Consider the following 13471-nt stretch of genomic DNA (forward strand, 5'->3'; position numbering starts at 1 on the left):
CAGTAGTGCAACCTCCAGTATCAGATTTGACCCAGATGCATCAGTTGTTAACCTTCTGCCGCAATTGTTTCTTCACGTTCCGTTCATATATATGTATGTATATACATTTTTGGTGTGTTGAATGAATGGGTACACACAGAAAGAATTATTACTATTTGTAGACTTGTTTTGAACCATCTGAGAGTTTCATGTTCCTGTCTTTTTGCACTTTAATATTTTAGGATATTATTTGTTTCTACTTTTCTGTTTTAAATTGCCTTGTGATATAATCATTTTGGAAGGTGACATTTTGTGTATGTTTATGGAGTTCTTAAGATTTCCAAAACAGAAATCTTGATTCAAAAAGTGAATGGCTTTAAGACAGCATTATTATGATGCCTCTCATAGTAAGCTGTTTACACTAGTAGTAAAATCATTTTAGTCTCTTGCCAGCAGGTATATCACCTACTTCTTAGTCCCTCTTATCAGTCTTACATATTAAATCTTATTTTTAAAATGCCTACCAATTTCCTGATTGAAAATCATGTCTCATTGTTTTGATTTCTACATCTTATATTATTAGAATTATTAGATACCTATTTATTCCATATGTTGATCATTATAATATCTTTTGTGAATAACCTGCTAGGGTTTCCTTTCTTTTCTAGGACTGTTCATCTTTTTTTCTTACTGATTTGTAAGTGGTCATCATATAGTAAGAGTATTTCATTGTTTATATGTGCCAAATGTGTTTTCCTAGTCTGTTTACCTTTTAATTGTACTTATTATAATTATTTTTCATTTAGAAGTTTCACATTTTTGTTTCATCAAGGATGTTCCTTTTGAATTTCTGTCCTTAATGCATTTAAGAAGTCCTAGAGATTTTAAATAATCATTCACTTGTTTTTCAATCATTTTCTTTCTTTTTTTTTTTTTTTTTTTTAGAAAGAAGGGGGGGGGGGAGAGATAATTTTTTAATATTTATTTTTTAGTTCTCGGCTGATACAACATCTTTGTTTGTATGTGGTGCTGAGGATCGAACCCGGGCCGCACGCATGCCAGGCGAGCGCGCTACCGCTTGAGCCACATCCCCAGCCCCTTCAATCATTTTCAATCATGCAGTTCTTCATTTTGTTGTGTATTCCTTCAAGAATTTATTAAGCATATTTGCCAAATACCTATTATCTGTAGATGTTGCATATTAAATGCTATGGAGACAAAGAACTGTACTGCGTCAGGAATATTGGAATGGGGAAGATGATTTTTTTTTTTCTTTATTTAGGTACTAGGGATTGAACTCAGGGACACTCAACTAGTGAGTCACATCCCCGGTCCTATTATTGTATTTTTATTTAAAAACAGGGTCTCACTGAATTGCTTAGTGCCTTGCCATTGCTGAGGCTGGCTTTGAACTTGCAATACTCTTGCCTCAGCCTCCTGAGCCACTAGGATTACAGGCTTGTGCCACCGTGCCCAGCCGGGGAGAAACTTTTATGGTAGAGTGCAGTTTACGGTAGAGAGTAGGTGATGCTATTAGGGTTAAGTATCCTACCATCCTGCCACTCATTGTTAATAGTTTCGACATTTATTGAACAGCAGTTAGCTCTTCCTTGTACTTTTGTGGTAGTTACTACCAGCATCATCACTCCATTCTTATAGTTCAGTATGATTAAGGCAAATAAATGGCTCATGAAGGAGGCATTCTTTTCTCCCCCATTTATATCAGCTGTATTGAGGTATAAGAACTACATATATATAACATATACAGTTTGCTAAATTTTGACATATATGTATGTAAACTCTTCACTCCAATTAAGATAATGAATATATCCATCACATTATATATCTTTGTGATCTTTCCCTTTTATTCAGTCCTCAGGCAGACATGATATGCTTTCTGTTTCTGTACAGTAGTTTCCTTTGTTCAGCTTCTTTTACTCAGCATACTTATTTGAAATTCATCCACTTTTCTGTGTGTACCAACAGTTGATATTTGGGGAGGGTGGGTACCAGGAATTGAACCCAGAGGCACTTAACCACTGATCCACATCCCCAGTCCCTTTTTATATCTTATTTACAGGGAAGGTTTTGCTCTTTTGCTTAGGGCCTCACCAAGTTGATAAGACTGGCCTTGAACTCAATCCTCTTACCTCAGCCTTTGGGATTACAAGCATGCACTACCACGCCCGACAACAGTTCACCTTTAGTACATAGTTCACTGAATTGCATTTCATTTGTAGTATAGGGATATCATAGTTTAACTTTTCACATGTTTTGGAATTGTTTCTGGTTTTGAATTATGGCAAATACAGCATCTGTGGATATTCATTCATTGTGTAGATGAATATTTTCATTTATCTTGGATAAATGCTTAGGAATGAAATACCTGGTTGCATTCTAGGCATATGTCTAAGAAACCGCTGAACTGTTTTCTAAAATGGTTGTCATATTTTATATTCTGATTAGCAGTATGTGAGAATTGTAGTTGATTTCACATTCTCACCAACATTGGTATGACTAATCTTTGATTTTTGCTATAGCCTGTAGCCATATATAGTGGTATCCCATTGTGAATTTAATTTGCATTTTCTATTGCTAGTTGTGTTGATCTATTTGTGTATTAATTCTCCATCTGACACTTTCCTTGAAGTGACTGTTTTAATTTTGCCTATTTTTTGAATTGATTGTTTTCATATTACTAAGTTTTGATGATTCTTTATAAATTCTGGATGCAAATCTGTTCGCAACTATTTTCTACCATTTTTTTCATCTTTTTAACCTGTTTTTTCAGTATCTATCAAATAGCAGAAGTTCTTAACTTCTAGGAAGGCCAATTTAACAAGTTTTTCTTTTACGGATTGTACTTTTGATATCACATTTCCCTCTAACTGAAGGCCACAAAAATTTTGTCTAACGCTTTCTCAAGAATTTTTAAACTTACTTTTATATTTAGATCTATCTACATGAATTTAAGAAAAAGATCGAGATTTATTATTACTACTTTTTGGTATATAGCCATATGATTGTTCTCCCATCATAGGTTTTTTTTTTTTTTTTTTAATTTAATTGTCTTCCCCAAAAATCAGTTGATCATATGTGTGTGAATCTATCTTGGACTCTGTTCTGTTGATTTATTTTTCTATATTTGTATTAGTACTACACTCTCTGGAAATTAGGTAGTATGAATTTTCCAACTTTTTTTTTTTCCTGGAAAAAACCTGGGATTTTGATTTGTATTGTCCTGATCAACAATATTGAGGTTTCTGATACATGAACGTGATAGATCTATTTTTCAGTAATGTAGTTTTCAGTCTATCTTCTACATCTTTTATCAAATTTTTCCCTAAATATTTTATATTGTTAACACAGGCTTCTGATTTTTTTAATTCTATTTATTCCTAATATTAGAAACATAATTGATTTCTTTATATTGCTTTCATATCTTGAACTCAGTATTTCCAAGAACTTTATTGAAGTTTACATTGGATTTTCTTTCTTTCTTTATATTTATTCTTAAGTTTTAGGTGGATATACAATATCTTTATTTTGCATTTATGTGGTGCTGAGGATGGAACCCTGGGCCTCGTGCATGCTAGGCAAGCACTCTACCACTGAGCCACAAACCCAGCCCCTACATTGGATTTTCTACAAGACAGTTGTGCTTTTGTGTCTAGAATCTTCTTTGTGATAAGATTTTTAACTACAAATCTAAAATCTTTAATAGGCAGAGCTTCTGAGGTTACTATTTCTTGTTGAGTGAATTTAAATAAATCTGATAGAAGTTTGTGAGTTTTACTGATCTGTTCAGAAAATCAGCCTTTGGTTTCATTGATTGTTTTTTCTATTTTATTTATTTCACTCTCTGTTTTTTATTTCCCTTTTGAAATATTTATTTTTGCTTAACTATAATTTTCAGTTTATCAAATAAAGTTTTTGGACTGAAACCATTTCTAAAAAGGGGGGTATAAGTGCTATTTTCTGTTTATTACTACTGTAGCTATAATTCACAAATTTTATTGTATTTTCATTCTGTTCATAATACTTTACAATTTTTATTTTTATTTTTCATATCTTACAGAGCATTTAGTTTATAAATATTGAGAATTTTCCAGATATTTTTCTAATTCTGACTTCAATTTTATTTCCATTTTAGTCACAGAAAATAATGTATGCGTTGAATTATTTGAAATTTATTAAGACTTTATTGCCTTTCTTCCTCTTCTCACCTGTTTTCCTTTTTTCTTGATATTAAAGCTTATAAATTATTTTATTGTATAATAGCCTTTGTCTACTCATGTTTGTTTTATAAGCTGTATTTGAGGTTGTTCTTTAAGGCCACTTATAGCTAGGAGACTCTAGATGTCTATTTCTGTTTTAGTCACTGATATTTTAAATCATTGATATTTTAGATCATTAGGCAATACTCATTGCCTATTACACACCTAAAACTTGGCTCATGATTAGCTCAGTGGTAAAACACTTGCCTAGCAAGGATGAGGTTCTAGGTTGAATCCCCAGTAACATAAAAAAATAAATGAATTAATAAACAAATACTTAAAAAATAAGTAAATAATCAATCCTTGGAGGAAAAGGGCATAATAGTTGCTATGAAGTGTTAAGTATTGAAATATTAAAAAAAAAAAAAGTCAGAAAACATTACTTTTTCTTGTTGAGTGAATTTAAATAAATCTGATAGAAGTTTGTGAGTTTTACTGATAAGATTTTTAACTATAAATCCAAAATCTTTAATAGGCAGAGCTTCTATTGTACACTATATACTTAATATTTGAACAGAGCCATTGACATGTATGTACTTCTTAATTGGTTTTCAGGCTTTTTATGGAAATTCTCAATGACTGTTCTGATGTGGATGAAATAAAATTCCAAGAAGATGGTTCTTGGTGTCCAATGAGACCGAAGAAAGAAGCTATGAAAGTTTCCAGCCAGCCATGTACAAAAATAGAAAGTATGTGCACAATGCCATCAGAGAGCAAAGCCAGGAGATTTGTACAACATTATCTTTTTAATGAACCTTGACTGCTAGACCTAATTTTGGATTTCAGTTCACTAAGTTTTATCTTTTAATTTTTTTTAGTTGTACATGGACACAATACCTTTATTTTGTTAATTTATTTATATGCAGTGCTGAGGATCGAACCCAGTGCCTCATACATACCAGGCAAGCGTTCTACTACTGAGCTACAACCCAGCCCTAAGTTTTATCTTTTGATCATCTATCACATGTAATTTCTTATGAAATATGCAGAAGGTTTAATACCATCTTTTCATTGTGTAGTTTTCATATGCAAAATAAATAAGTCACTAATAATTTTAATAAATTATAAAATGTTACCTATAGAATGAAAAGTTAGAAAATGACATACAGTTTTTTAGAATTCTTTTGAGAGTTTCTGTAGGTAAAACCTCAGGTGGAATTCAGGGATTGCATCAGAGTACAAAGAGAAGAAAAACTAAAGGAGTTTTACTAATATTAGTTATTTCCCTGTAGTTGGAAGAGTGCAATGGCCAAGGTTTCCCTTATCTTTGAGAAGAATGGGAGTGATTTAATTGATAGTTACTGGTGCTTTTTCCTTTATAAACTAACATTCATTTTTTACTAAACAGAGTTTAAGAATAATACTTTTATATTAAAATATGAGTTGATATATAATGTATTAGACTATCCTAATGGGCCAAAAGAACCTTGATGATTAATAGAGGATTCATAAGAAAATTTTAAATGTCTAAATCACTCGGACAAGTTTGGGATTTTTTTCTGTTTATCAAGTTGACGATTTTTATCAAGTTTTTGGCTCATGATGAGTCTATAAATTGTTTAGTATGAACGTGATTGTTTGAATGGAAATACCCGATTCTGACTTAACTGGGCCACGAATCTGTGAATATGCAACTGGTGAAACATACTTTGAACAGTTTCCTAACCTCTGAGTCTCTCTGTACTATGACTGCTTACCTGGGAATACCACATGAGCAGCAGCAGGAGTCCAGTTACCTCTTTGACCTCTGTCAAAGAGTAATGCTCATGTTGCCTCTCCAGGTTAGCAGCTATTTCACGGATATCTGGAGTTAGGGAACTGAACTCCGTCAGTTGGATAGAGTATGTAGCTTCCCTGGCTGTGTGTTATCATCCTTTACTATATAGTTAAGACTGTCACGGATAGAGTTTGTGTTATACCATTGATGTTTTTATTTTCCTTCTCTTTTTCTGCATCCAGCTTCAAGTGTACTCAGTAAGCCTTGTTCAGTGACTGTAGCCAGTGAGGCAAGCAAGAAGAAAGTGGATGTTATTGACCTAACAATAGAAAGCTCTTCTGATGAAGATGAAGAACCTCCGGCCAAAAGGAAATGCATCTTTATGTCAGAAACACAAAGCAGCCCAACCAAAGGGTTTGTTAATTTATAGTTCACTATTGTTCATTACCCTTGCCACTAATTGTTCTTAGGATAGATTTGTAAATATCTCTTTGGGAAGTTGCATAACCGTAGAAGGCAATTTTAATTTGCTTTTGTTTAGTTGAATTATTTTCAAGAAAATATATTGTTTATAGGAAAGCAAATTTTGTTGAAGAAAATATTCACATATCTGAGAAGTGAGACTGAGGTATTTATTTCATATATGATACCCTTTGTTATTTTATTGAATTTTTTTACTACAAATTTTTTTCTCTAATTTTTTTTAATTGGTGCATTATAGTTATATGTAATGATGGCTTTTATTGTTACATATTCGTACATGCACACTTGGTATAACAATATAATTTATACAGTATCACTCCCCAGCACTTCCTCCTCCTTTCCCTCCCTCCTACCCAGTGGTCCCTTTTTTCCCCTTTCTTCTACTCATCTCTCTTTGATTTTCATAAGTTCACTGCTCCCCACCCCATGCTCATCTTTTTCTTTTTCCTCTTGACCTCCCACATATGATAAAATGTACAACCCATGACCTTCCCACTTTGGCTTTTTTCACTTAACATAATGGTTGTGAGTTCCATCCATTTTTCTGCAAATGACTTATTTCATTTTTCTTTATGAAATAAGAAATAAAACTCCATTATGTGTATATACCACATTTGGTTTTTTTTTGTTTTTTTTAATCTGGCCATTTGTTGATGGGCACCTAGACTGATACCATAGTTTGGCTGTTGTGACTTGTGCAGCTATAAACATGGGTAAGCATGTATTACCATAGTATGATGACTTTAATTCTCTAGGATAAGGGCTGAGGAGTGGTGTAGCTGGGTCCTGTGATGGTTCCATTTTTTGCCTTTTGAGGAACCTCCATATTGGTACTCCATAGCTATTGTACCAATATATAGCCCCAGCAACAGTTTAAGAGTGTTCCCTTTTGTCCATATCCTCTCCAGTATTCATTATTGTTTGTATTCTTGATGACCTGTCATTCTGACTGGTGTGAAATGAAGTCTCTACTGTAGTTTTGATTTGCATTTTCCTAATTGCTAATGATATTGAACATTTCCTCCTATATTTGTTTCTTTTTTTTTTTTTTTTTTTTGAGAAGTGTCTGTTTAGTTCATTTGCCTATTTATTAATTGGGTTATTTGATTTTTTTGTGTGTATAAATTTTTTTGAGTTTTTATATATTCTAGATAATAATGCTCTGTCAGAAGAATAGCAAGATTGTCTGCCTTTCTGTTGGTTCTGTCTTCACATTCCTAATTATTTCTTTAACTGTGCATAAGTTTTTTAACTTGATGCCATTCCACTTGTTAACTTATGACATTACTTCCTGAGCTTTAGGGGTTCTATTGAGAAAGTCATTTCTTAAATCTTTTTTGTGAGGAACCTTTTTTTCATGTCTCAGGCCATTGTGAGGAAGCCTGGTGTAATAGAGTGTGGAATTGGAAATCTTCTAAGAGAACAAATATCAATTCTGGCACTTGCTTCTTTGCTCTGTGGTTTTGGTTGAAATCCTTAAGTTGAGCCACCTTTTTCTGTTCTGTAAAATGGGATGAAATAATGCCTACTTTATGGGATTGATATCAGGTTACAATGAGATAATGAAAGAACTTAACTTTTGTTGTCAGGCACATAATAGTTACTCAATGAGAATTGATTCCCTTACCTTTTCTCCCACTCCAGGGTAAAATGAGAGCAAATAGTGCATTTTTTATGCACTTTCTGTGACTCATCTGGCAGAAACCATTCCAATTTGAAGGAAAAATGGGTCTGAGTGTTTAATGATAGATGCTTCTCAGAGATTTTGGAAGGTGTAATGGATTCTCTTCACCATTCCATCACACATTTTTTTCAAACTTGGAAGTGCTGGCTTCTCAGTCTGTTTATTTTTTTCTGATGGTTTTTTTACATGCCATAAAGTCCACTCATCCTAAGTATAGAATAGCACAATTAATTCCTTTTTATTAAATTCATACAGTTCTATAACCATCATCACAAGTCAGTTGCAGAATATTTCCAACACCCAAAAAACATCATATTCCTTTGCAGGTGTATTCCTATACACACTCCAGAATTAGGTAACCATTTTTATCTCCTAATTTACCTGTTTTAGACTTTTTTTTATAAATGGAATTACACTCAGTACACTTTAACAGCATTCTTTTTTGTAACTTTTTAAAAACTTACATTCGGAATACTTTTTAAAGTTACTTTTAAGAACTAAACTTTTGTTCTTCCTTATAAAATACTTATATTTTCAGATATGATTTATATATCTAAGGGCTTGTATTTTTAGAATGCTTTTTTTTAGTGGAATAGAAAAAGATGAAAGTAATTGATCTGGATTTCTTCTGCCATGCTGATCACTTATTGCTCCTTTGAGGGATTTTGTTTGGCATTTCTATAATTTGAATGACAAAAAGTGAAAATATACTTTTGAAGTGTTTACTGAGGTGTAGAATCAGAAAAATGAATGCTTAGGTATGGTATTTCTACATATTACTTTCTCATATCATTTAGAATATGCTGGAAAGATGAGTTGCAGAAGCTGTTTAAGTTGGAGTTATTCCTTGAATGAATTCATAAATGCATATTTTTAAAGATATGCATTGATGCTGGCTCATGAGTTAATGTGGTTGTAGAGAGTTGCTGGTGGCATGCCACAAGGGTCTAATCCTTTGAGTATTCTGTACCACATTTTATCAGTACTTGATAGGGACATGACACTGGAGGAATGACATATACATTGGGTAACAAAATCTGAAGTGACCACAAAATGCAAAGGAATAAAGGTAGTTTATACCTGTGGTCAGCTACTATAGAGATAAATATTAAGACCCCTCATCTAAGTTGAAAAGAAGGTCATAACTAACTCTGGTTAGTGTAAGGTGAAAGTATATGATTAAATCAACATATGGCAGTTTAGAATTTTGTATGAATTTCAGCTACCCAGCTCCTTCCATGAAATCAGCATAACCCTCAATACCCAAATTAGGTTATCACCATATAGAAGAATAGGTTCACATGGAAAGATAAGTGAAAATTCTGAACTTAATTTTAGGAAGTCTTATAATTATGCATTAAAATGACATCCATTATGACCAAGTAGAGCTTATTCTAGGAGTGCTTTAATATTAGGAAATAATAAAGTGAATTTTGTCATTAGGACAGCTATATAGTCTTAAGATGTCTGAAAGGCATTTAGTAAATGCTATTTTTTTTTTTTTATGTCAGAATTCACTTAATGGTTTAAAGAACTTACTGCTTAAGCTGATTTGTTCTTTGTTCTTAGATAGCACTAATAAAAATAGTGTCCAGAATATGTACGATAGCAGTTTTGTTCCATTTTAGGTTATGCAGCTCTATTTAAGACAATTTTAGAGATGATCATCAAGAAGTGTATTAAGAAATGAAGGCAGCCAGGCAGGATGAATAGGAAGGTGTGGGTGATGGAACCTGGAACACAATAGATGAAGGTATTAAGCCAGGAGAAGAGTCTATGTTACAGCCACCTCCTAGTTCTTAAAAGGGAACTATTCACTAACTTCATTTTTACTCTTTGTTATAACATTCAGTGGATTTAGGTCAAATGAGAGATGCATGGAAAAACTTTGTATTGGAACTTTCTGAACACAAATAGTTGATGTTTTGTGCTATCACATTTTTCTTTGTTAAGACAGAGTGCACACCATCTATCAAAATATCCGAGTGTAGGCTTAATACTATGGTTATATCCTCTCTGTAATCCTTTCCTACTCTTGGGCTTTGGGGGTTTTGTTTCTCATCATTCTTTTCATATCTTTCCTTATGTCTCAATTGAGAATTTCGGTGGTTTTCCTCAGCTGTGAAAGTTTATCCTTGAATGAATGAACCTCATAACCAATGACAGTAAGCAAATGAAAGAATAGATGAGAGATGCAGAAAACTTAATTTTGACTTATAATCCAGAAATTATATGAACTGTTTTTTAAAAAGCATATTGTTTTAGTAAAATTAATTCTTATAAACAATTTTATAGAGCACTGAGAAGAAAGTAAAAGGTCTGTCATGTAGAAAGAACTTCTGTTATCATTTTGTTGACATCCTAGCCCTTTTCTTTGCTTACCTCATGGAGATTGATTGATTGATTTTTATCAGGGATTGAACCCAGGGACATTTAGTCACCAAGCTCATCCACAGGCTGTTTTGTTTTGTTTTTGAGACAGGACCTTATTGCTTAGGGCCTTGCTAAGTTGCTGAGGCTGGCTTTGAACTTGCAATCCTCCTGCTTCAGCCTCCCGAGCTGCTGGGATTACAGGCATGCTCCAACACAGGGTTTTAAATGTAGTTTTATAATTCTTGTTGGAAGAAACTGGTACCATATAAAACATTTAGAAAACTTAAGTTCTTCTATATTGAGATATTTTGCATTTGATGCTTCTGTCCCTCCAAAATTGAATAGTTGGCTTGGTTTTAATAAGGAGACAGGAAATAATAGGAATAAAATGTGTATGTAAAAATAGGAATAAAATGTGTATTAAGAAGTATTAAGAATTGGTAGCAGGTTGGGGATGTGGCTCAAGTGGTAGCGCGCTGGTCTGGCATGCGTGCGGCCCGGGTTCGATCCTCCTCCATACCACATACAAACAAAGATGTTGTGTCCGCCGAGAACTAAAAAATAAAAATATTTAAAAAAAAAAAAAAAAGAATTGGTAGCAAATTTAAATCTTTATTCCTTTATGATCATAAAGTGGGAGTGCATGGTGAGCTTCAGGTATATGAATAAAAATCAACTCAGCCAGGCATGGTGGTGCATATCTGTAATTCCAGCCCTTGGGAGGATAGGCAGGAGTATCCCAAGTTTGATGCCAAGCCTTGCAACTTAGTGAGACCCTGTCTGAAAATAAGTAAAAAGGGCTGGGATGTTGCTCAGAGGTAAGCACCCCTGGGTTCAACCCTGTACCACCACCACCCCCCCACAAAAAAAAGGAAAAAAAAAATACCCAGAAAATTCATTTTCAGATATCTGTGTCTGAGACAGGTATGAATTCCATGTATGTAATACATGATCCGGAATGCTAGGATTTACTATCTAACAGCAGCCTAGCAGTTTACTTTTGTGTTGTGGTATAGTGGATAAAGTTTAAAAAATTTAAAATGAATATGTACACTTGCATAATACATACTGTGCCTAATGTGTCATTGCCTACCCAAGAAGTGTCCATAGCAAATTTTTTTAAAACTTATTTATTCTAATTTGTTACACACAATGGCAGAATGCAATTCATTTCATTTTACATATATAGAGCACAATTACTTAGGGTAATGATGTCTAACTCAAAATTCACCATCATTCCTACCCCCTTGTTCCCTCCCTTCCCCTCCCTACCCTTTGCCCTATTCTGAGTTCCTCCATTCTTCCCATGCCCCCCCCCCCCCCCCCCCCCCCCCCGGCCCATTGCCATTATAAGTCAGCATCCTCATATCAAAGAAATCATTCTGCCTTTGGTTTTGGGTATTGGCTTACTTTACTTGGCATTATATTCTCCAGTTCCATCCATTTACCTGCAAATGCCATGTTTTATTCTCTCTTAATGCTGAGTAATGTTCCATTGTGTATATATTCTAAAGTTTCCCTCTTCATTCATCTACTGAAGGGCATCTGGGTTGGTTCCACAATTTAGCTATTATGAATTGTGCTTTAAAAACATTGATATGGCTGTGTCCCTGTAGTATGCTGTTTTAAGTCCTTTGGGTATAAACTGAGGAGTAGGATAGCTGGGTCAATTGGTGATTCCATTCCAAGTTTTCCAAAGAATCCCCATACTGGACCATAGCAAATTTTAAAGACTATTTAAAAATCTGTTACTTCATGGTGTCACATTTGTATACCCATAATTTCATAAAAACAGTCATTTACATATCTATGGAACCTGTTATTTATATCTATAAATACATGTATTTTTCACATAGGTTTTAGAATCATTTTATGTTTCTGATTATAGTCATGGTGAAGATTTGATGAAAGCAAGATGTACTACCAGTCTCTAATTTGATACCCTAATGTCTATTTACACCCATTTTATATAAAGTTGAATTTGTGTTAATGCTTACAAAGTTCAGGTAATAGGAATTAGTCAACACTAAAATGTTTTAACTTTTCATATGGTTTTAGAAGTTGATTTAATAGTTTTTACTTTCATTAGATTTTGCATTTTCATGTTTGACAAGTCAATATTTTGTTATGGCAGAAGCATGAATAGTTATTTAATTATTTAAGGTTTCTTGTTATGTAAATGGGATATGTGCAATAATTAGTGTTCCTGTGATGATAGAGCACAGGGATGCTTACTTGTCTGCTCTTTAGATATAAAATCAGTGGTTGGGGAAGGAAAGAGTTGAGTTGCTGATTTCTGTAATATAGGATCAAGACAAAAGAAAATCTCCAGTGACATCTCAAAGGAAGAAAAGGGTAAGTGGTAGAAAGAAAGGCATTATCTTTTTCTTATCAACCTAAAATTCTTTTTTTTTTTTTTTGTGCTACTGGGGATTTAACCCGGAACCTTGCATATTATAAGCTGGAGCTTTACCATAGAACTGTAGTAGCCCTTGAAATTCTCCTTTTAGTTTCCTTCAGGGGCAGAGAAAAGATAATAGGTTCAATGTTCCTTTAAGTAGGAATTTTTAAACTAAATGAAACGTTTTTATATTTGTGGGAAGTATTTTGGGGTTTTTCTTTTGTTTTTGTCTTTGAAAGTTTTCCCTCTTATATTTTGAGAAAAAGTAGGATCGAGATATTAATACTGAGAGGCAACCATAATAATCAGAACTTTTTTTTTTTTTTATAGATTCCTCCCCAGCACTAAGGCATATCTGGTCTCTTCCTCTTTCTTAACCTTCTCTGTTCTTCCTTCTGATTTGCACTCCTGGTGGTGGAGTGGGTAGGCTCATGTATGAAAACACTTTTGGTTATTTTCTCTTCTCGTATTTATTACCAAGTTTTTCATTGATTCCTCTAGATTCTTTTATAATATCATTCATATCCTGTTTGTGGCTCTAGTTCTTCAGGTTCTGT

At 33.5% G+C, this 13471-nt stretch overlaps 1 protein-coding gene across 5 annotated transcripts in view; it reads left to right on the forward strand.

Moving 5' to 3' along the window:
* Pias2 (protein inhibitor of activated STAT 2) overlaps positions 1–13471 on the forward strand; it is a 92786-nt gene that overhangs the window by 63321 nt on the left and 15994 nt on the right. For all 5 annotated transcript variants that reach the window (XR_011704809.1, XM_071602789.1, XM_071602790.1 and 2 more), the window contains 2 exons: positions 4812–4945; positions 6216–6387. Coding sequence is in view for 4 of the 5 variants with exons in the window: in XM_071602789.1 (XP_071458890.1) it covers positions 4812–4945; positions 6216–6387 (306 nt within the window). In the remaining variant the exon portion in view is untranslated. The remainder of the gene's footprint in view (positions 1–4811; positions 4946–6215; positions 6388–13471) is intronic.

This window comes from Marmota flaviventris, chromosome 16 (assembly GCF_047511675.1).
Source record: "Marmota flaviventris isolate mMarFla1 chromosome 16, mMarFla1.hap1, whole genome shotgun sequence".
Lineage (NCBI taxonomy): Eukaryota > Metazoa > Chordata > Mammalia > Rodentia > Sciuridae > Marmota > Marmota flaviventris.